The following is a 24940-nucleotide window of genomic DNA, read 5'->3' on the forward strand; positions in this document are numbered from 1 at the left end:
GACAATGAAAAAAATAAAACAGACCTAGACAGGAGATGGGTTGAAAGACAAGAGAGTAAAATTATGTGAACGATATATTGACTAAGACAAGGAGAAGACAAAGAGGGAATGATGGAGGAGAAAGAAAGAAACAAGTAGAGTGGATGAGGAGAGACGGATGAGAGGGGGAGACCGTGTTTGTGTGTGTTGTAGAGGAAAAAGACAGAAGCACAGAGGATGAGGGGGGAAGCCCAGCAGATCTTGTCTAGAGGGGAAATTGCATTGCTAAGGATTTATTGCTTCAAGTGTAATTGGGTTCAACCAGCGCCAGGAGAGAAAATCCATTGAAGTCCCCTCTCTGGTGCAGCCGATAGCAGGTTGTTGATCCACTATGACTCCCACATCCATGCTGCTGCTGGTGCAGCTGCAGCTGCAGAGCAATGTGGTACCGCACAGACCAAGCAGCCCAGTCATCTCACCTCAAATGACTGGAATGAACACACCTACAGTAAATAGCAGAATAGTGGGAGGGGGGCTTTAAAAAAGATATCCCATAATTTCATCTACTTAGCAACTTAGTTGAACATAAGCTGCTTTGCGCTGGATGATGGTTTGAATCCACTCAAGTGCTTTTTGCTTTTAGACACAGAAATATTAGGTCCATTGTTAAAGTGGATCATTTTCCAAATTCATATTCATTTCCCCAGAGTAGTGAACTCAAGGCAGAAGTGGATAAACCTGCAGCACAGTTTCACTTTCATAGGACACTGTTGTGCATGTACAGTGAATAATTAGATTCGTAACTATGATTTAGTAGAGATCCTGTAGATACAGTCAAATGACAAGAAAATAAAGGCCATTATCTAAAAATCTCTGAAACTATTAAATTCACGAACGTTTTAACTGATGGCTAACTGCAGCTCCAGCAGCTGAAATGTTACTAACCTATTAAATTGCAGTTTTCAGTTGTTATTATGTCCGTAGTTACACTTCAGTAGGAGGAGCCCAGAAGGTTCATGTCATCGAGGTGTGTGTGTATATATATATCTTTAAAGGAGTAATTTAAGACGGAATAACTTTCATAGACTGACTTACTCTGTTGAAGGAGTTGACTCAGAGCCATGACTGTTGCTTTCTGCTTTAACTCTCAGGTTAAATGTTAAATGTGAGCATTTGAGACTATGTCGGAGCGAAGAGGCTGTTTCCATGCATCCATCCACGCAGTATTTGCAGTATTTACTGTGTACAACTTGTCCTGGGTCTATCCCAGCGGTCACTGGGTGAGAGGTTGTGGACACCTTGAACAGATCATTTGAATAGGGTGAAAGGTCGTAATGAACACATGCAAGAGCTCTACTCCTGTGTGGGAATGAAAGAGACATGCATATCCTTAATTTTAACAATGACATAAGCATGACTCAGTCAGTTTGAAGAGGGTTTTTCTGGTGCAGTAGAGGAGGGGTCTTACGTATGTGTGTACTGTATGTGTGTATGTGCGTGTTCCCCCCACCCGCCACTGCAGTTTGATTCCCGTCTCTTCCTGACATACAGCAGTGTTCACGTACCCACACTGCAGAACACAGCGAGCCTGGCTCTGCATACCAATCGGAGGAGAGAGACAGACAGAAAGAGAGGAAGACAGAGCGGGTGGGAGAGACGCTGTAACACCGAGAGACAAATAGCAAAAGATGAATGAGAAGAAGCACCTCTTGTTCTCTCTCTCTCTCTCTCTCTCTGAGAGATGATGTTGTCTAGAGGGACTCCATCCACCCGAAAAGCGGGGTCAGGGTCAACTGACCCATGCAAATGATGAGTGGGTTACTGGCAGCGCGTCCAAGACCAAAGTTTGTTTTCATAAACTGTGGTAATTTACCAGGATAAATGATGTAAAGAATTGGTTTTTGTTCTCATCTATTTAGACAATAAAACAAGTAAGAAAATAGTTCCTTTATAGAGGATCTCAAAAGAAAGGGATTCTCCTTCCCAGGCTTTCCCTGCTGAGGGAGGAGGTTGAGGGGGGTTGAAGTGGGGTGGTGGGGGGGGAATCAGGTAGCTGTAGATGCCTCAAAGTGAGGTGGTGCAGCACAAGCCCTGTGCTTCGTCTTGATAACAGTATTGGCTGCTGCTAAAAAATGGAAGAAAAATTGATTGAAGCTCAGGGAGTGTGTGGGATGCAAAGGGCTGGGGGGGTGGGGGGGTGGGGGGGTGGGGTGGGGGGGGACACACAAAATCATCATTTGCTTTATTCACGTCTACATGTGAGAGTGATGTTTAAAGCTCGGGAGCACTGCAGTGCAGGAGAAGTGAAACTGTGACTTGAAGCAAGATTTTTGCAGGCAGAAGGAGATGGATGTTGACATGTGATAGCCAGCAGTTATTCATGCTCAGAGAGCCTAGAACAATAATCAGTCATGGGTAAACTGCAATTTGGACTGCAGCAGATATTTCTTCATCTGTTCTCTGTATGAAAAGCAGACAAGATGGATAACACGTCTATCACGCTTAGCTGAAGGAATGTTTTGACCGATGCTGTCAAAATAATTCACCTAACGGTGAAAGATTACAAAAGTGTTTCCGATGTAGACTCAGCTCATCCTCTAAGCAAGATGAGGACAATGTATTCCACAGTACCCTCCCTGAATCCATTCCTGTCTGTAGATTGTGGGAGGAAAACCCACATAAACACAGAGGGAACATGAATGCACGTTACATAGTGCATTCATGTTTTTATATTACTTCAGATGCAACAGAAAAGAAGATGAAGATGAATTTGACTTTGACGGTTTAAAATATGTTTAACCTCAATAATAACTGTACAACATATGTACAACCCTAATTTAAAATCTCATTAACGTATATTTTATTGACAATAGAACATAAACAACATATAAGATGTTGGACAGTTATTTCTGCAAGAGATTCCTGATCCTAACAGTGATGTCCAGCAGAGAATCAGGCCTGTTTGTAATGCAGTGCTGCCTGAGGGCCCAAAGATCACGTGCATCCAGTTTTGACCTTCAGTCTTGTCCCTTTCGCACACAGATTCTTCCTGATTCTCTGAATCTTTTGATGATATTATATACTGTAGATGGTGGGATCTTCAAAGCTTTCACAATTTTACATTCATTTTTCTGAAATTGCTCCACAATTTTTAAATGTGGTTTGTCACAAATTACTGAACCTCTGCCCATTTTTACATTCGAGAGGCTGAATGTGAAGTGCTCCTTTTATACCCAGTCGTGTTACTGACCTGTTGCCAATGAACCTGATTAGTTGATGCACCTCCTCCAAATGTTCCTCCATTTGTTTTTAATTTGGGGCAATTAACTTTCCAGCCTTTTGTTGCCCCTGTTCCAACTTTTTTCAGATGTGTTGCTGCCATCAAATTTTAAATGAGCTAATATTTTCCATGAAATGTTAAAACTTCTCAGTTTCAACATCTGATATGTTGGTTGTGTTCTATTGTGAATAAAATATGCATTGATGAGATTTGCAAATCATTGCATTCTGTTTTTATTTATGTTTTACATATTATCCCAACTTTTTTTGAATTGGGGTTGTAAACAACAATAACATGGGAAATTAAGTTCATTTTAATATACATATTTTGACCTTCAATATAGTATTTATTTCATAGTTGTATCGAAGATGTTTGGATACAAGCAAACTCTGATCACAAATATGTTTTCATAGGAAAGGAAACTGCAACAATATTTGTTCATAATTTAAGCAAATGTCTATTAGCAAACACATACTTGTCATGATCCGACTCCCGTTACACTTCCTCCCTTTGGACTTTTATTTTGTAGCCCCTTTTCCCCACTTCCTGTTCCTAGTCCTGTTCTTTAGCTTTACCCTTCGCTATCCCTCTTTATTGTTTGCGCCTGTTCCCCTCACTATTTATGTCCAGCCTTCCTCACAGTTCCCTTCCAGATCCTCGTGCTTTATGCTTTTTGTCCCCTTAGTTGTTAGTTATGTTTCTCGGTTTAGGCTTAGTGGGATGTATTTTAGTTTCTTATAATTTGTTTTGTTTTCATTCGGGTTTTGTGTTCAAGGTTGTTTTCCTGGGATCCGTGTTGCTCAGCTTATTTCCGTTGTCAGTTAAGTTTTCCTCTGTACCCTCCAGTTAGAGCGACTTCTGTTCTATATAGATTTTCACCAATAAACGTGTTTATTAATTCAGTCTCCTCACTTGGGGATGGTTGGGGTTTAGGCACTCACAGCAATTGGTTAAGTTTAGAAAAAGGTTATTGTCCCGCTTGATAAAGAGGAAATTAACCATTTTAAATGCACTATTGTTTAAACACCATGTTTAACTTTACTTTATCCAAAGGGCTTTGGTTTCCTAAACTTAACACCAGAGACTGGAATCAAACCGTCCGCCCTTTTACCACCTTGTAGCTTGTATTTTTATTTATTATTTGTTTTACTAAATGTAACTCATAATCCATGCAGTGCATTTCATTTTGTAATACAACAATTGCTTGTTGTGTTGCCTATTCAGTATCGTATCTAAGTTTTTTCAGGTTTTGTCAAACACAATGAAAAATTCTACAGTTCTTAAAGATTTAGGTCATGGGAGACTCCTAGCTACGTACAAGTTGTTACAGTACAAAAAAAAAAAATCCTTATAATAAGTTAAACTATTTAAAAATATTTGTTAAAATATGATTTTAATACAATCTAACACAACCTCACAAGGCTTTAAAATTGTATTGACAAAGGGACACAGTATAATCACAGTGGTGCAAGGTTGCTATTAAATACTATATAAATACATTTTAGTAAAAAACAATACTTTTTATGGTAAAAATCTAAATTAAACAATCAATATTGCATTTCTTCTGTTTCCTGCAACATCCTAATTCCCACTTGACTTCATCCCTATTCATTGGTTGGAGCTGCCCTGCATGGCACAGCTGGTATTTTAGACTTAACCTCGAGAACAAGCACACAGACATCTCCACGTGGAGACGTTTCCCAGCGAAACTATGTATGAGGCACTGAAGTATCTTATAAAGAAGCATGAAAACACGTCTCACGTGACACGTCTCACTGGAGAATGCTAACGGTAGTCATTAGCTGTAGGTGCTCTTAAGTTTGCTTAATGAAATACAGGGCGTTTTGCTTAAAGGCATTCTCAACTTTTCCTTTACAGTTCATTCAAAAAAATATTTAAGAAATGCAACCGCAGTAACGCCATGGCCTTTAACAAAACTGTAGGGGAAAATTAAGACAAAGAGCATCCATATTTATACAAGAATTCAGCTTGGCGTAAAAATGTTCAGATGTAATAAAAGGTACATTTGATATTGAAAGTCTCTGGTGTGATTGCGTTCTTCACTCAGTGGGAAAAGTGAGTGGAGTTCATTAGTAGAATGACCGGCCTTCTGCGGCAGGCTTGACATGTTGTGATTGTCATTGTGACTGATGTGAAGTGGTGCACAGTAAGGAAATAATCATATGAGGAAGGAAAACAAGAAATAAAATGTCTTCTCAGCACAGAAGTACTATTCAAAATAGAAAAATACCTCTGTGTAACCTGGGAGATGTTAAACTGTGTTAAAAATGTTCTGTGGCAATTATAAAAACAATTTTCAGTAGCAAAAATAGCACATTATTCAAAGAATTGCAGGTGATAGCGTGGCTTTAAAGATGGTTTGGAAAATGTAGCTAGCAAGGTTAAAATAAGTCACATTAGTTTATAGTTTGGCTTTTTTTTTTTTTAACCACACTGAGGCTAAATTAATTATATTTGAAAAATCGCTCTACTGCATGACATGTTTCTTAAAACGAAAGAAATATCTTGCCCCAAATGCTCTGAATTGGCATGTCTTTGTAACGCGATCTGAAGTAAGCAAGAGGCAGCTCTACGTTTGTCATGTTTCCGGGTGGAATTATGGTGTATCTGAGCAATCGGGGAACTTTCCTTTCTGTGACTGAGCATTTTAATTAACATGTCACCCAGTGGAGCAGTTTGTGTGGCTTATGTGCTTGTAGACAGCGCAGGTCTAGACTAACTAATCCAGGTTGCAGACTGACAGACACTTGACATGAGCAGAAGCAATTGATTAGTTGTAGCATTTAGTTCTTTTTGTATTTTTTTGTCCATTCGGTTTGTCCTGTAAGTTCAGGGTCACCACAGCAGATCATTCCTCTTCGTGATCTCCCCAATTTCTACTGAGCTTGCAGTGGGGGGATGGGCTGTTGGGGGTTTGGAGTCTTGCCCAGGTCGGCAAGAGCAGGGTGTGAACCTCCGATGCTGTGGTTGGTGAGCAGCCACTCTACCAACTGAGCCCACTGCCGCCCTTGCAGCATCTGTTTGATGATTGTTGGAAAATGACAGAGGCAAACCTTTAAGATAACCATAATTACTGATTAATGTAGCCACAGACATGTTTTCTGCAGTGCTGCTGCCGTCTTACGCTCAGGAGGACGTCTCTGTAAAATTTTGGGTCATTCATTTTAGTTACATGCCGCCTGGGAACACATCTGCTGTGGTTTCCACTGATCGAAAACGGGTGTGGTGCCGTACAAACCGAACCTTGTGTGGTGTAATGCTTTGCCAAACATGTGTCTTGCCTCGGAATAAGGTGATAAATCTGGAGTCATTCTCTCCGATTCTGATAGTAGATTACACTGTCACATTACGCACAATGGAAAAAACGAGTGAGGTGCAATAAAATCACCACGAGCCAATTAATTTGTCCTGTCCATCACAGCTGCATGTTGATTGATTCAGCAAAGAATCACAGTGCCGATTAAAGGCGGGCTCGGTTAAACACCTCCACATTCAGCGCAGTTATTTTAGCTGGAACAAAATGGTCACGCTCACTTGAAGGAAAGATTCCATAAAACAGAACAAGCAGATAAAATGTCTGCTATTGGCTATTACTGCTTCTAGTCGGGCAACTACAGCAACTCAAACTACCTTTGAGTTACCTTAAAAAGGAAGAGGTTAATTTGTGCCATTGACTGACTCACTAAGAGCAGCAATTCTAATCATTACCTTAGGCTGTGTAGCACAATCCACTGTTCGTGGTGACTATTTTCTCACATGTTGTTAGTTTAAATCCAGCCCCAGAAAAGCCATAAACAGAAAAGAAGAGAATCATCTACTATTCTGTGCATTAAAAGTACTGAAAGACATTAAAACACAAGCAGCACAAATCAAAACACAAGGTTAATTGTGTATTTGTCTTTTCGGGGCCCTTCCGAACGCACATTAGTGCAGGCGGCAAACTACCACGGAGGAGCAAACAAAATGTGGTTCTTCCTACCACTGATTGCATGTCAGACCCCATCAAGCAAAACTCAAGGCAATCAGTGGCGTCTGTCTCGTTTTGCTGAGCAGTCACTGTGCATGAGTGCATGTGGGGGCGTACATGAGGAAAAATAACAGAGGGAACAGAGATGGAGAACTGCAATTATCTGTTTTTATATAATACAATAACAGCTGCCGTTGTTTAGAATGGGGGGGAACGTCGTTTCTTTTAAGTACAATAATGATGATGCCCCAAGGTCTTTGACTTTAGTCTTGGGTGTTATGCAACTTTCAACTCTGACTGGGTTTGGGAGCTTGATTCACAGAGTCCTAGATTACATAATTCAAGTGCAGAATAGAGACTTTCATGTATGTTTCAGACAATATTCATTATTCACTAAAGGAAGTCAGCTTGCTCATCTCCTCTTGCTCTCATGCTGCTTTTTTTTTTTTTTAGGAGTTAATGAGGAGAACATCTTCCCAGTGAAACTGAGCAGAATTTCCCCACCGCATAACAGAAGTGATATTCTCCAAACATTCGTTGTCTTGAAAGACTGTTGTTTACGAAGACAAACAGCAGTTGTAGCCAGTGCCGCTGCCGAGAGATCACATTTTATCCCTCTGCAAACAGCTAATCAACAGAGCAGACACGATCACAAAGCATTGAGGTCACCGCCACGAACCAGCAGCATCCGCATTTGCGTACAAGGGGAAATCAATTTTTTTCGACGGCTGTTTTTTTTTTTCTTTTCTTTTCTTTTTTTTGGTACTTTCACGCTTGAGTTCCAACACACTAAGGGAGCTGCTGGGTTCCCGAGGGGCTGACGCCACTGAATTAAATTCAGAGCCATGAAAGAGTGAAAAGGACAAGGGACTGCAAAATGCCTGTGAGGGAGGAAGTTGCTTACCACTTACAAGGCTGAAGTCAGAGATTACACCAAGGAAAGGCGTCTGTGAACTTGAACAAACTGGCAAGCACAATATTAATATGTGCAGGTGTTCATTCTTTAAAAGAAAATGTAAATCAACTATTTACAGTGGTTTCAGAAAGCATCCAAACAGTGCACGAAGTCTAAAACTGAATTGGAGTCCACATGTGGCAAAGTAAAGCTTTCAGTTTAGAGACTTTTTAAATAAGACCCCGTAGCTGTGTCAGGAAAAAGATCCAAAGGTTTCCCTGTGGAAAAATTGTGTCCAGGCATGGAAGCTTTGAGTTTTCCCAAGAGCAAAGAGGTCAGTCTGTCACAAGTGCTCTGCAGAGACAGAGATGGAGGAACCCTCAATTCAGACCTTTATGGTAGAGTGGCTAGACCCAAGTCACAGCCCACTTTGAGGTTTCTTAATGGTCTTTAAAAGATAACTTTGGTCATTTTCTATATGCATCATATTGTGCACAATCACCATAAAGACTGTAAACACCACCATTGAATCTTCTTTACTCCTATGGTCCCTTGTCAGTCTGCAGCCTGGGTTAGTTTGAGCATCTGTGCCATAGACCTCCATCGCTTTTCTAAGACTATTAAAAACACATCAGCTTGACACACGGCTCCACTGGGTGACATGCTCCTTCATTCCAAAGCATCAACAACGCTAAAGTGATTTAAGTCTCTGTCTGCTACCCTAAACAATTGGATTAAACTTACTTTAGAAGCGTCAAAGCTGTACCCAAAGGTGAAAACTAAAGACTGATGGGGGGAAAAGATTATATTCAGCTTCCGCCACAACAAAAGTGTGGAAACAGTTAACACATTAAGTCAGAAACAACACACAATACTACTACAAGGAAATTATTGGAAAAACAAAAGTGGCAACTAAGATGGAACCGAGATTGATGTCCTAAAGACAAAGTGAGTCAATGAGTGAAAAAAACATTAGGAAAACTGATGTGCACTGCTGGACTCCACTCTACTTGCCAAGTACTAAATAGCAGGAAGCCAGAGAAAAAAGCTGGCTGGTAAACAAAGTGGAGCAACTTAGTGTAAAAAAGCCAGATGTTTTTCTCAAGGAAAATGTTACTACATGTAACTACAAATACTCATTCATGAATCCTTTTTTTGGGGTTGTTATGATTAAATGAATATTAATCCTACATATCATTTCATCTGTATAATATGCATTGTTTGATGTCCACTCAAGACTGAAAATGCAGCCAAAGCTTATTTTGCTATGAGCCCTACACCTAAATTTTGCAAATGCTGCAAAAGCATAGAATAAAGAAAGCAAATTGGGACAAATATTAAGTATCATGCCAGTATAACAAATATTAACCACCGCAAACTACTGGACATCTGGTCAAAGACAAAGTAAAGTGAGTGTGTGGAATGAACAAGGGTGTGTTTACTCCTTAATAACTGGAATATTCATTTAAAGAAACAAATCTGAGGGAATATTTGTATTATATTCACCAGAACTATAACTTCAAAACAAAGATGTTTTATGAGTTATTTCTTCAGGATGTGCAAGCACTGAAATTGTTGTATTTAGCCATATCACAGATAAGTCCACAATATGATAAACAACAGTGTGATGGCACAAAATTATTAGTCCTCCTTTAAATGTTTGGCTCCTGAAATAAATACTTTTACTGTTTAGCCCTGTTTGAAACCTAATATATACAACATTTTTATTCATATGACTTATTTTGGGGTAAGACTGCACTTCGAAATACATGCTGTAGTTTAGAATAGAAAGGTTTATATTGTTGTTGACTTAGTGCTAATTGGACTTAATTTCTGTACAGTAATCTACTGAATATGTTACTGAAAAGGAAGAAACTGAGCTCTTTCACACATCCTGAGCCTCCCACTAGTGTCTCTCTCTCTCTCTACCTCCATCTGCCTCCCTGTTTAAAATGTCTTACTTCACTTACCCCATCACTATTTGTCTTCTGTGTGTGTGTTGCTCCTTTTGTTTTCCTCCTCCCTCTGTCTACATCCCTCTATATTTTCAAAGCACCTATAGGAAACTATACAGTGTATAGATTCCCAGCATCATTACCAGCAACAGCACCTGGCAAACAGAGCATAAACACCACCAAGATTATATAACAGAAGCAAACAGGCAAGCTGTCTGTGATGGACGGCTTAAAGAACAGGGCTGTTATGGCAAATCTGTGTGAGTCGTGCTAGTTTAGATCTACAATTAGAGAACTTGTATGACAGCTGACAAACTCCCGAAAATGACTCTGCGTCGCTAAACCGAGGTCACGTCGTGCTGTTGTTTGAAAGGGGCTGCCAAAAAGGACTGCAATTTCTGTACTTTCAGGCTTTTTTTCTCGAGGTTCACAGTCGGTAGGTCCTTCTAAAATTAGCATTAAACCTCCATACACATCAAGGGTTTCCATAATCTGACAACTTCATTGTAATCCTCAAGGCGCAGGCAGCAATTGAGTGAATAAAGGGGCTGCCATGGTTCAGTATCCACTGACAACTACTAGTGAAAAGTGCTTTAAGGCAAGGTGGTACTTCATTTTGATGACACTTTTAAAGGCTGACTGAATACTTTATTGGACTGATGAATCTCAACTACTTGCACTGCCTAGAAAAGTAAAACAAAAGGCTGCTTGTGTGGTCATCATTCATACAAAGCTGTACAAGTTTTCTACAGGCTATAGAGTATAGCTTGAAAAGCACACAGTTATCACATTTGTTCACCTGCCGTAGAAAGTTTGGCCCGAGTGAAACAGCTGAAAAATACCTTAGAATACTTCAAATGGTAGTTAAAATAGAGTTAGTGAGTGAAGTTAGAGTGAAGTGAAAAGGGCAGGGCCAGAAGAGCCAAAACAAGTTGTAGTTCACTTTAAATGTAAGTACTGAATAAAGTTAACTAGTTCATCGAGATAAAAGGTATCAGCCCTCACAGACGTTAGTGACAGTGTGTACACTGAAGAATTAGCTGTAGTGTGAGACATGTGAAAAGGTGTGTGAACTGTGCCACAGTTAAAATGCCACATGGCATGTAGACGGTGAAAGCAGTCAGAACTGTCATCTACAGATTAGGAGATGAAAGCAGCTGAAAGGTTGTACGCTGAAGATGAAGATACATATATAAAAGCAGGTAAAGTATACAGGAAGGCATAACTACAGTAAGTTGCATTATGGGTGGTGTAGGATTGACACAAAGTAAAAACAAATATTCAGCTGAATTTACAGGAGTCTGTATTTTGGTGTGATTGTACACTATGGTCATATTCATATTTAATTGGTCATATTCATAATACTCTCGGGAGCTTTAGTAGTGGCCTATATCAATTACAATAAGCCAGTGCAGCAGCTATAACATCAAACAGGATGTAATGTAATTTTGGATTACTGTAAATATTATATATATCTTTGTATGTACGGCTATCACTGTACTTACACATTTCATCTTAACTTTAGTCAATTTACTTTAAGACAGTGGCAAAACTATGAAATCTCTGTGTGTCATCCTGTTTGCAGCTGTATAAAATTCGGCTGATAAACTTGTGGATTTAAATCCATGGCCCCACATATGAGGTAAGAAGATGAATTCTCTATTCCGATGAAGTTAGGAGCCTGGGTTTTTATCATCATTATGGGCTTTTAATTAAGGCATAAATCAAAAGGCACTGTGGCCATAGTGGGGATGAAGGCAGGAGTGAGTGCTGCAGTGTGTCACACTGTCTGAGCCTCTGCGGCACTACCGGAATTCTTCAGTGACTTGTGCCCACAGCAACATCCCTCACAGGCTCTGTTTTCTGGCTTTTGTTTTTCCAATCTGTCATTTATCTCTTTTTCAATATAAATATATAGATTTCTATCCTCCATCTCATTCTTTGTGTGTCTCTCTCTCTCTGTCTCCTAAAACTTTTTTTAATAATCTTGTCTTTTTCCTGCTTCCCCTTTATCTCCTTTCAGTCTTTGCTCCCTTCATCTTGCATGGCATGGAAGCCTCACCGACTTGTTTGCCAAATCTACTGACCACTCCCTCACCACCCCTTGGTCCCACTCATGGTCCCTGTATACATTCATAAGCAGCATTTGGTCAAACGCTCTTGCTAGCAGCCAGCAGTCCCTCGCGCCTCTTTGATAGTCACGCTCTGATGGCTCAGCTGATTGCATAAGAACATGTGTCTAGCGGCCACTCAGACGGAGCCAGCAGAGGGGTGGGGAAACACCAACACCGCTGCCCACAACAAAACAGTTTGTGTTGGGAGGTTGAGCCGGAGGAGCTTCTCTGGGACTATTTCCAATGCTGATACATTTTTTGAAAAATGTTCTGGGATTGTTTGCCTGTGTGAAAAAAGAACATTTTATTAAGCAACACACTTCTCCTCACTGAATAATAGCAACATCTTGAAAACAGGTCATAGGAAAACTTCACTCTAGCTCTTATTATTAGCACCAAATGCTTCAAAAACTTGAGTAATTGATCTTCGGCTACTTGGTGGCACCCAAATAGGCTAAAAAACAATATTGACATATTTCATTATAAAGCTGTTGGCGAGCAGATCTACTACTCTCCTTTTGGCTTATCCTGTGAGTTCAGGGTCGCCACAGCAGACCATTGTCCGCATGTTGATTTGGCACAGTTTTTATGCCGGATGCCCTTCCTAACACAACCCTCCCCAATTTCAACTCTACTGCTTGGATCGGCACTGTATCGCTGGGGAAGGGGAATGGGCTGTTAGGGGTTCAGTGTCTTGCCCAGGGACACTTCGACATATAGCCAGGGCCAGGGATAGAACCACTCAACTTGTGGTCCGTAAGCAACTGCCTTTACCAACTGAGCTATAGCCGCCCCTGTTGGTGAGCAGATGCTGTAAATATTTATTCAATGGAGCATATTTCTATGTAAGAACATTAGATAGACTTGCATACTATAGCTTTACTTATACTATGCATAGTATGCATATCATACTTGAACAGCATATGAAAAGAGGAGGTGGTTATAGTAATGATACCACTGATGATTTATTCAGACATTTTGGTGTCTTTCAGCTCATTTTTCTGGCTGACATACCCCAGTCCCACAACCTTGTTTTTTGAGGGGGAAGTAGGCCACAAAACCCCCCTGGTAAAAACAACCATGAACATATTTGAACTAAACTTGACCTTATACTCAGAGCTTATGGGCCTGAACCAGGCCTGAAAATGTCAAGTAGATTTTTTTTCATTACTTTTTTGTGGCTTTAAATCAACATTAAATCATATTGTCAACAAACATTTATTTGCATTTCTTTTGGCTCCAGACAGAATATAATTTGGACTTCACTGCAGGTACATTCAGACAAGAATTGAATATTAAACAACAGCGACGAGCTCCAGGCAAAACAGAGACTTTTAAAATTTTACTGCAAGCAACAAATATCTAACTTATACTGCCAGAGTCCTGACCACCCCCGGTAATGTCTGACACTACTCTGATGACAAAGCCTGAAGTGTAGGTGCACAATGTCTTGAAAATGCCTGCTTTTCCTTTCTGAATCATTTCTGTAGATTATTCTCTTTTCTGTCCACACTCACCCCCAATCATTCAGTAACCCCGTGGCTGCTGCTGCTATTCCATTTTCTGACAAGCTTCTGCATCAGGAATTTTACTGTGGACCTCTGACCATCGATTGGGAGACACAAGAAGACCCCGCTGCCATCGGTAACACTGGAATCCTTTTTCAGGGAGCCATACGGTGCTACTGAGGTGCAGCTTTCACAGGCAGCATACTGTGTAAAAGGTGGAGAGAAAGAGAAACATAACACTAAGCAGCAACAAACTGCTACCAGTGCAGTGGAGCTGCAGAGGCACCGGCTTTGATAATGATACTGCACACTGCAAAGAGAGGGGCAGAATGGAGGAGAAAGAGATAAAAGGCAAATGGGCGTGGTAGCCAAGTTAATTTGATCAAATGGCCGAGCAAGATCCAAAATGTGCTTCAAAATCTAGAGAACCTGGGAGATTTGAGAAAAAATTGTTTATTGCTGTCACAATTGTGTATGTATGTGTGTGTGTTTGCACATTCACAGAACACAAGCCGATTAGTGTGACAACACTGCAAGGCACATGGGTGTTGCAGAGCAGTGGTGCACTTAGACACTGGCTGCTTTCAGAGCAGGTGAAATTGAAGCAGCGTTTAATTCCAGGACCCATTCAGGAGCTTGACAGTAAGTGCATGGTGATGCCTTATTTGTTATACACTTTACATTGGCAGACCTGCAAACTTGGTGGACTCTCAAGCCGAACAGGCAAGGGTGCCTCTGGCAAAGGCCAGGAGCGTCCTCTGGGCTGAGGTTAAGTGAGGTTTCACCTGTTTTTTAAGCTGATATATCAGAATATGAAATGCTCAAAACTGCATATGAAGGCGAGGAAAAGGACTGACTTCTCTCGTTTACCTGCTGACTGACTACCATGCTGAGCCTGGTGTTTCCACAACTGAGGGAAAATATGGATCTGACAGTTGGATGCTTTGCAGTGTAGCGAGGTTGTGAGTAGGTAGCAAAGAAACTTCAGTGCACCTGGTAAACCAGAGAACCAAAAAGCTTTTCATCAAACATGAGTGGTGGCATTTAGAATCCGTGCGTAGTCACATCAGATCTGGCAATATTTTTGATTTTGACCCACAAAAGAGGAAATGGTAAAACATATCACTTCACAATTTTCCTGCGTCTGTTTTCAATCACAGCAATTGAAAGGATTAAAAAAAAAGTTAGAAGGGGAAATGACTGGGGATCAAACCGATCAAAAGGCTTGGATGCACTGCTTTAAGCTTGACGATAGTAGCTCGAATATATTTTCATACCCTTTTTTTTTCACTTACTGTTTCTCGTGTAGTGCCGAACAGTCAGACTTAATCCAAACAAGTCCCTGCAGCCGTTAGCAAGACATCCCCGGCACACTGCCAAGTATGGACATTGTGAGATGAAAGAGTAGTAACGGTTGTTCTGCTCTGCCAATGCCAAGGGGCAAACAGAGAAGAAAGCACAAACATAGCATCTGCTTTTGTATTTGTTCCCAGCTCCACTGCCTTAATGTTATCAGTTAATATACTATTTGATGCGCTCAGTGTGCATTTAAAGTCACCTCTCAGTAATAGCAGGCAAATGCATTCTATCACCATACTCAGCTCATTTACAGTTTCTGTAATTTGCAGACATCCAATAACATTTGTGTGTCCTTATTCAGGAGTCCTCCTTGCCTCTACTGGTTACACCAAGGCTTTGGCACCTAGATTTCCTCCAGCCATGTTAATGCATCAACACCACAGACATAAAATCAAACATAAGAAATGCACTGCATTTTTGTATCACACCTAAAGTTGCCTAATACTGTAGGTGGCATAAACATTAAGGTAACCTACTTACGGCCCCTCATTTTTCATCATAATGCACAAACAGTTGTGGAATTCCTTATCATCTGAATCTTTTCACAATAAAGAAGAGAACATGCTGTACACAGTAACATTTAACATTCCGTAAACTACGACAGCTAATGTGATAAAGCATAAAGCACTTGTAATCCTTTAATGCAGTAGGCACCTTTTAGAATGCTTCCGCCCACAGTGGCTGTCTTACGTTCATAAATCATCAAGTAGCCTATAGGAACTGTAGGATGTGGATGAGAATGTAAAACAAATGCAGCTTACAACATTATGTATGCACACATTATATACAGGAAGTGGACAAACTCTTGATCGTGTTTCTACTGATTTTTCAAGTTTATCTGCTTGAAAATTATATGGTTAATTCAGGTGGTGTCTCTGTAGACACAACCGGGCTGAGTCAGCATCGTGGTAAGCTACTGCCTCCCAGAGGTTATAGATGTAATCCATGTTCATTCTCCAGCTGTATGCCTTCATGGAGATAGCCGTTTTTTTTTATTTGCAAGTCAAATTAGAAAATTTGAACGTTATCACGGTGACATTTGAGGGCGTAACTGACCTTCCATAAAATCTCTTTGTTGGATGTTGTGTTTAAATATGCAAGATTGCTGATATATTTTGTTCTAGATGACGGGACAATCAGTAAAGCGTTTCATCTTTATATACATATATGTAATGTACAAGACAGCATCTGAAGAGATGCTGAAGAATATACCACCTCTCCCATCTCTCATTACTATTTTCAGTGACAGTGAATGGTTAAGGTTTACACTAGTTTTATAGCTATTCTGCAGTTTTGAATTGGCTCTACAGCATTTTACAACTGAACACGTAGAGATAAATAGTAAATTTGCTCTTGTTAATATTTAGGATTCATGAAATTTTGAATTGTTCACCTGTTCGCTCGCATTGAGGTGTCATTTGCAGTATACGCAAATGCATTTCTTTTTAATGCATTTCTTTTTTAGTTAATTTTCCAAGAGAAGGAACCACCGTGAGTAACACTGGATTTCTTCATCCTTTTCTTTATCCGATAGTTGAAAGCACATGAAGAGTGTAAAATAGGCCAGAGAGAGAGATAAAGTGCCTGCAAACTCCATGGAACAAAGGAGGAAGGAAACCACACACAGCAAATGAGACAAAGATGAGCAAGCTTCTGTAGAGTCTTGACTCTGAACACAGTGATCTTTCTTGTGGATACCATGTACATTGTGTCTGCAACAAAGCAGGCAAACACCACAAGGGGTCACTTTGGGACCAATTCAAACAATTTAACAATTCTGTATGTGCAGCCCTTTATACCCACTGTGTGAAAAACTGCTCCCTTTTTCTTGTAGCACTTTGAGATTTGTTTTTAAATTAAAAGTGCATCATAAATTAAATATATTATTATTTATTATTATTACAAACTAATCAATACTGACAGGAAAGATAGAATGCCCCCCCTCCTGGCAGTTCATGCCTTTAGGTCATGTTCTTAATGAAATAACTCACATGACATGCTATAACTCGTCGGTGGATAATTACAACATCTAGCATCGATTATCTATGATGATTATCAAACACATGTTGACTGTTACTTCATGTGTGTGGGTATGTGTATAGTTACTGTAAAGGTACCTTAACTCTATGTCAAGCAGCGTTTGTGGTAAAAGATACGTGGGCGTACTTTGACCCTCCATCATTTAACTCAACTTGCCCTTCTCTTTTCGTTAGAGGTGTGTTTACCCTGTAGAGACCTCCAACCACACAATAAAGAGCCTCCAACCTTGCCCACAGTCACAGACTCAGGATAACTGGTATGGCAACATACAAAGGAATAGCATCCATGAACTACTGTACATGTGGCTGTGCACTGAAGTGTATGTCGTTTGCATGAGCCAATTTTCTAAACCCACTAAGATATGTTTTGGACATCATCCATTAATCTTTGCCACCAACAGTTTAGACCAGCCATTATAGGACAGAATTTTGCTACATGTAAATTGGAGTTTAAAACATTTGCGTATATTTAACAAGCAATGATAGGTTGTTTGAATTCCAATTCAACATAGCTTACATGTGGTGGCTGTTTATTTTTTTAATCTACTAATGAACTCATAGATTACATTTATTTACACTGTATTATGGTCACTCAATTAATACAAACCTGGTAAGGTAGAATTTCAGCAGCTATAATTTAATTTACAATTCTAAAAAAACATTAAAGGCGGTCAAAATGCATCACACGGACCTAAAGCAGGACTGCTGAGGAAACAATCATGTCTGCTAAATGAAAGCTGTGGAAATGTACAGTTCGTTTTGATAATGAAAGTCATTTTCAGCTTGAACTTTGAGACAGCTCGAAAATCTTTGCAAAGCCACCACCGAGAGGAAATAATCTGCCACTTTACGATTGGACAAAGAAAATGGCTAGAACAATAGCTGATTTAGCTGATTGGCTTATTCCGCATTGTCCCTAATATCGACCAATTGAAATGTGAGTAGGCGGGGACTTGATGCTCGGCTTTTTTTTTCTTTCTTTTTTTTTTTTTCTTTCCGTCGCTTATGTGGTGGCAGAGGGAGGGGATCCCGCTTATCGAGGCTGTTGTGTGTTCCTGTTGGGGACGGACAGAACTGTCCAGGTTGGTCAAAGTACTGTTCAGCTCAAACTTTCGGCGTTTGCCTCCTGAAGAGTACTATCGCGGAAGACATACTGGTGAGTTTTTTTTGGGGGGGGGGGGGGGGGGGGGGGTTAAACCAACTTTTTCTTTTTTTCGCGTTTAGTTGGCGCTAAGTAGTATTTACTTCAGCTGGTCTCGTGCCAAATTGTTTATTCCAGTCAAATCAGTGTCTGTCAAATGAGTTCACATGGAAAGAGATGCCGGGAGGAAGCGCTAAGTTGCTTAGCTAGTTAGCCTCCTCTGAGCGCTGCTGTTAACTGTGCGCTGGCGTTTTAACGCCGTGCAAGGGTGAGAATTTAATTTCTCACCGCCCGTGCCCTGTGTGGCTGGCGGACTCTTTGGCCGAAGTCCTGCCCCGTTCCTGGGTTAGTTTGACAGCAGTGCTAGCTAACGGCCGGACTGGTTAGCCCGCAAACTTAGCTCAAACAGTAACGTGAGCCAAAGTCCGGCCACATTTCACTTTCTCGTTGACAACTTACCTGAAAACATTGCTGTACTGCTTTATTTATATTCTATGCCAGTTCGGTGAGCAAGTCTGTAGTCTTTAGGATCCCGATTTGATAAGTTATAACAATTTAACAACAGTTGTTTTGGGGTTTTTTTTTTTTTTTTTTTTTTTTTTTTTGGTTTTAGTAATAGTAAAGTCCACACAGGTGGTTGGGAGTTATTTCCTTTTCAGTGACGCTCAAATCTCAGTCTGTTAAACTGGCAGTAAAGCCTTATTATCCAAGCTCAGTTAAACATGTGTTGGTGTCTTAAACTGTTGTAAATACCGGCCAAGCAGCACCAGTTTCTTTCTTTGTTCATGACATGAGCTGCCAGTGAGTGACTATTTTCACCCTGGGGGGATGTTGTAGTATGTACTTCATTACGTGGAGCAACAGTAATACATAATTGCCTATTGTGGAAGGGGATAATACTTTGTAGGTGCTGATTGTTTAAAAAAAATGACTCATGAGTGTGTTTTTAAGAATCAACGCCAAAGTGTAGTCTGACACACAGCAACACTTCATTGCATAAATGGCTCGACCAACTGCTGCAAATGGTTATAAAGGTAAAATCTTATGACTTTAAAGTTGTTACATGTATAATGTCGCCAGCTTTGCATCTGAAGGTGGAGCAACTGTAGAGATACTAATATTTGTAAGTTGTGGGGAGAATGTGCTTCATCATGGCTTTCACAGACCTGAAGTGGCGCTCTTTTGTTAAGAGAGGATGTATAGCAACAGCTGCACTCCTCAACAACTGGGTGTGAGTGTTAGTGTGTGTGCAAGCATGCACATGGGTGCATGTGTTTTCTTTCCGTCAGTATGCCAGGCTATAATTGCAGCATTTCTGGAATGCTGCTGGAATTCAGTGACTGACTAGACAATGCCTGCTGTGGATGAACCTGATCTCTCTTGGAGGAGGCTGACGAGCTTTGCATGTTCTTTTCATGACCTTTGCTAGCTGTGTGCTACAGTATTCGTTTTTTTATACTATTGAGACATGTTAAGGCACACTGGGCTTTATATAGGCCCTAATAGAAGGTGCCAAGTCATTGGTGTAAGCGGCAAGATATAATAAGAATCCCATATGATGTGGCACTTGTTTCAAAAGCACGTGTAAAGCAATTCCTGTTGTGTGATGCCACACAGGTATTGGACAATTGCTTTCAAGTTACTAGCTATCATATAACACTGCATGTTTTTAAGACCCCCATTTATCACCCCCACAATGCCAAGTTTTTATATGAATGAATGTTGTTATAGTGACTACTCACGTGCCTTTAAAAATACCTGTCCTATCAGGCTCAGTTTTGCAATACATAAAATATTCACATAATAATCATAACAACAAATAATAATTATAATATAGTTCATCCTTTGTTACAGTTGTGAAGCTAATGCTTAGTTTTTGCTGGGTTTTGTGGAATCTTTTCAAACTATGTAATTGTTTTTAGTGTCATGTAAACTTAATGTGGTGCAGTGAATAGGTAAACACAACACAACGCATTTAACGTTAAAAGTGGGTTTGGGTGGGTGTGTGTGTGGTTGAAACTTTGTGCGACCTTCATCCTGGCAGTGCAGTAGCTGTTAGATTAAGGTTTAAAGACTCATAGTTTTGTTCTCTCGCTGTCTTTGTGTCTATCAGAAAAACAGGATATGGCATCTCACACCCTGTCTAACAGTGGCGCATTTTCACATTGTGGCTTTTAACCTGCTGTTGCATTACAGGTTGCCTGAGGCAAGCATGAGGGAAAAGCCTTTGTGTCGCAGCCTTTTTTGGGTTTTTTTTAATACTGTTAGGCCACTAGCACTGTGTTTGAAGAATATACAAATAAAAAGGAATGCATAAATTATTACCATAAAAAGTATAAATGAGATGTTTCGAATTAGGCCTGTTATTTATCATTATAAGGAAGCTAGCTATTGTGCATTAGTAGCTGGACCAATGTCAAATCTAAACCAAAAATAATAAATGACCTTGGACTTAAAAACAAATCTATTATCCACCTGAAACATTAGCAGCTACTGATGCTACCTTTTGCTGCATAGAAAAATGAAACTTAACCATTACAGTCATTACAGAGAAGCATGCAGCTGCTGAAATGTGCTGTTGTAAACTCCCTCCAGGCTGGATCAAGGTAATGTGATATTTGCAGATAAGCTATTCTCAAACTCCAAGTGAAACTGGTTGCAGCAGCAGTTTTTGTTTGGTACAGTCCAGCTATGACTCACAAGTTACTTTGTGACACTAAATGAGAATCCCAAAGGATTTCTGTCTAGCTCTGCACACTACACCTGTGCCAAGTTTTATATCAGACTGTGGGTTTAGCTGAACAAGCACAGTAAATCCTTATGCCATTATTTCACTGTTGATGCCAACAGAGGTTAGCCTGAATCACTGCGGACAGTGTCTGGCATGTTCAGTCTCACATTTGTTTATGCGTGTCAGAATTGGCTGAATATAAAAGTTGTCACTGTTGAGTGAAGAGAAAACAAATGCAAAGTAACAACGGCACAGTTGGCTACATTAAACAAATATCTTACACTAGACCCTTCTGGCAAATGCTTACATGCCTGATCTGGACACGGCTAGAAGTAGACTAAAAATATTTCTGACTTGTTATCGTGATTTTCTCTTTTTTGTTTGTGCACATCCTTTCAAGAGATGCCAAACACTCATTATTTCATTCAGACAGATCAAACCAGTTAAGAAGACCCTCAGTTCCAAAGCTTTTGGCTTCTAAAGCCTGCCTCTCCTGCTGTTATCAACAAATAATCATCCACTTTACCACGGACCACCAGCCACCGCTGACTCAGCCAGTGCTGCCATCTGGGCTGGAACAGAAAACACAACAGGCTTCAGAATGGCTCCAGAGCCTCAGATGCTCAGCTACCAGATTGTGGGTGTGTGAAACTGAAAAAGTGAAAGAGAAAAGTAGACAGCAATGTGAAAACACAAGGGAATAAATTGTTTTTAGAATGTTGTGATATTGTGACTACATGTGAATACATGCTACAGCTTTGTATTGTTTCTAATTTATACTTTCAGGAATCCTGATAAAGTAGTTTTGATATGGATGGATTATCCTGGTTAAATGGCGTAACAAAAACCAAACTATGCTCTTGAAAATGTTTGGGCTTAATGTTGACCTTGAAGTATAACGGTGCCGTACTTGTACTGTGCTGTCTAGACTGTTTTTCTATGAAATAATATAAATGATAAATACTTGGTGGGCACACACACACTTGACTGTACAGTCAAATGTGAATGTGATTTTGGTCATGAGAACTGGTCAGATCTAGTTGAGCAGGGTCTGTTCTAGTCTGGGTCAGTTGGTGCTGAAAGTTTGCAGGGAAAACCTAAGTGTGTCTTGCGTAAAGATTATAATGTTTAATCTTATGATACATTTACAGCCAGTAATCTTACAAATAATTTTTTGAAATATTTTTGATATTTCTGACCAACATTGAAAACAGATGGGGAAACCTACAAGTTTCCCTGAAGTTTGTTTCATTTTACAGTTATTTCTCCTCCAACTCCCAGTGTAGGCTCCACAGTCCAGGCTTGTCCAGAATCTAACTCAAAATCTCCACTTCTTTTACATTTTTTTCCTAATCTGTGCAGATTACCTATTTATTAATGCTATTTTTATTATTATCAATCCCAAAACCTTGCATTGGCCATTCCTTTTGCTTGCTTACCTTTTTGTTTGAGATCAAGCCCCCTGTTTTATTTATTTATTTTTGACAGCAACTGAAAATTATTTAGTAGTTTTTACCTTTTTTTTTTTTCTGACGTGACCCAAATACCATTTACGTTCATCCGTCTTAAGGCATATAGCAATATAACAAAATTAAACAATTTTAATACAGAACCATAGGTCCTGCATAGTTTTGATGTGTACATCACTCTGTCTGCAGACAACTGTTAACTAGTTAGCTTGTATTACAGTAGCTCCCCAACAGGGACAGACTGAAAAAGGTTGAATCCACACGTTGTTCACGTGAACTCTTTTGCTTCACGTGTTGAAGTCAGAAATAATATCTCTTCAAAAACAAACATGAAGCTTATAATAGTCTACACACTTTCATTTTCAGTCTACCCCCTCAAAGACACATTGTCCATACACTATATTGCCAAAAGTATTCGCTCACCTGCCTTTAGACCCATATGAACTTTAGTGACATCCCATTCTTAATCCTTAGGGTTAAATATGACGTCGGCCCACCCTTTGCAGCTATAACAGCTTCAACTCTTCGTGGAAGGCTTTTCACGAGGTTTAGGAGTGTGTTTATGAAATACATAATACACAGTGCTCGCAGTCTTCGCTCTAATTCATCCAAAAGGTGTTCTATCAGGTTGAGCTCAGGACTCTGTGCAGGCCAGTCAAGTTCTTCCACAACAAACTCACTCATCCATGTCTTTATGGAGCTTGCTATGTGCACCTGAATTCATTTATTTATATAGGTGAGCGAATACTTTTGGCAATATAGTGTATCTGTCATAACCGCATTACGCTGACCAACCTTAGTGACAACAGGTTTTCATGCTTTACAGCACTGTCATTGTATAAAACAGATAATATAGCTAGCTATCACATATTTTACATTTAAATGCAAAAAACATTTTTGTGCACTTTGTAATAAAAAGTTTTCCACAAAGTTGAAAATGTTCACACCATGCAGCCCTAACTGAACCCCACACAAGTAACAACTATATTCACATTGTATTCATAGTTCAGATCTATTATGTTTAGTCAGAATGGGCACAGCAAAGATCGATCTCTGAACTAAAAAAAAATCATGTTAACTTTTTCTTAATTAATAGAAAAAGCTATTTTTTTTTTTCAGCCTTAGTAAACATTGAGAACAATATCATGGTCAGCAAAAAATTGGGTTCAATTTCAGTGGTTCACATTCACACTGGCACCTAATGAGAAGAGAGTACCCTCTGTTGTATTTGTAACACCTGTGCTTTTCCTTCAAGGACGGAATGTCTGTTGTGAAAAATGTCTTTTTATTAGGGTTATCATTTTAGCTGTAGTTAAACAAGGAGCCTTTTCAGTCTTACAGTTGGACAAAGTAGGATTAATAAATCTCAGCTGTTGGAACAGCTTATTACTTAAAAGCTTAACATGCCCCAAAACATAAGCCAGCAGCATTTAATCCTACCAGAACTAATGTTTCCATTTTTCTTAAAAATCTAATGATTTTATTTATTATGGCCCTTCTGAATCCCCTCCTGTTTTATTACTCTTTTGAAAGGAGTCAAACATTACTGTTTCACCATAAGATGCTGTGAAATCCAAACTGTCTGATCTAAGTTCCTGTTTTACCCCCCCCCCACAAGCTACCCATGTGCTGTATTTTATCTGTCTGTCTGTGAGAATAAGTGTGTGTTGAACTGCACTGGCTTATGACCATGCACACTTCCCGCTCACGTTTCACTTTTCTACACACATCCTGTCAGCGGGACAACAGCTCTGTAAGTGTGTTTTCCTTACACACTCACTGACTGCTATTGTGCTCAGTCTGTGCTTGGGAATTCAGTTCTATTGTGTTTATCACTCCTCAGTTGTTCCTATATTACTAATACTCTATCGTTCAGTTTACAGAAATGTTTGCCTTTTTTTGTTGTTTTGTTTGTTTATTAACCTAGAGGTGTTCAAATCCTGTAACTGATAAGTAACATTGATGATGCACATCAGTATGCTGGGATGCTTGGGTTTTCAGGATTCACTCATTTTAGCTCTTACCAACTTTCTTTTGTAAAAAGAAGAGTAGCTAGAGTTTTCCTATTTTATTTTTTTAATAACTTTTACTTTTGCCTAATTTAACTCTATGACACTTATAACACTGCCTCATATCTTCTGAGTAACCTGTTGTTTATGAAATTCTAGTTGCGGTACATAGTCATTGAAAATGGACACCATCTGTCCTATTGATTTTTCTGCAAACTACTTTCAAAAACAAGGCTTCTTTGCTTGGGCTTTTTATTTATGCACAATTGCCCTAAGCATCACATTTTCTAGGCCATTGGAAAATTGGAAAGCATTGGAAACAGCCTTGTGTTACAGTACAAAGCTAGGTTGAAAGTTATAAAACTGAAAGAAATATTTACTCAGATTCTCTTTTATTGTTTATACTTTGTCAAAATTTGATAATAGAGAACCATATTGTCACATTTCTGCTCTTTGAATCACGCTACCTGGTT

At 39.7% G+C, this 24940-nt stretch overlaps 1 protein-coding gene across 4 annotated transcripts in view; it reads left to right on the forward strand.

The window, feature by feature from the left end:
- Positions 1-18112: 18112 nt before the first annotated feature.
- fam49a (family with sequence similarity 49 member A) overlaps positions 18113-24940 on the forward strand; it is a 32510-nt gene continuing 25682 nt past the window's right edge. Inside the window, exon 1 of one of the 4 annotated variants that reach the window (XM_067482406.1) lies at positions 18113-18273. In XM_067482406.1, coding sequence (XP_067338507.1) covers positions 18123-18273 — 151 coding nt within the window. In that variant the 5' untranslated portion in view covers positions 18113-18122. Of the gene's footprint in view, positions 18274-24155; positions 24212-24940 lie in introns of those variants that run through there. The other 3 variants (XM_067482410.1, XM_067482408.1, XM_067482411.1) reach the window with 3 other exon arrangements.

Source organism: Channa argus, chromosome 17, assembly GCF_033026475.1.
Source record: "Channa argus isolate prfri chromosome 17, Channa argus male v1.0, whole genome shotgun sequence".
In the NCBI taxonomy this organism is placed as follows: Eukaryota; Metazoa; Chordata; class Actinopteri; order Anabantiformes; family Channidae; genus Channa; species Channa argus.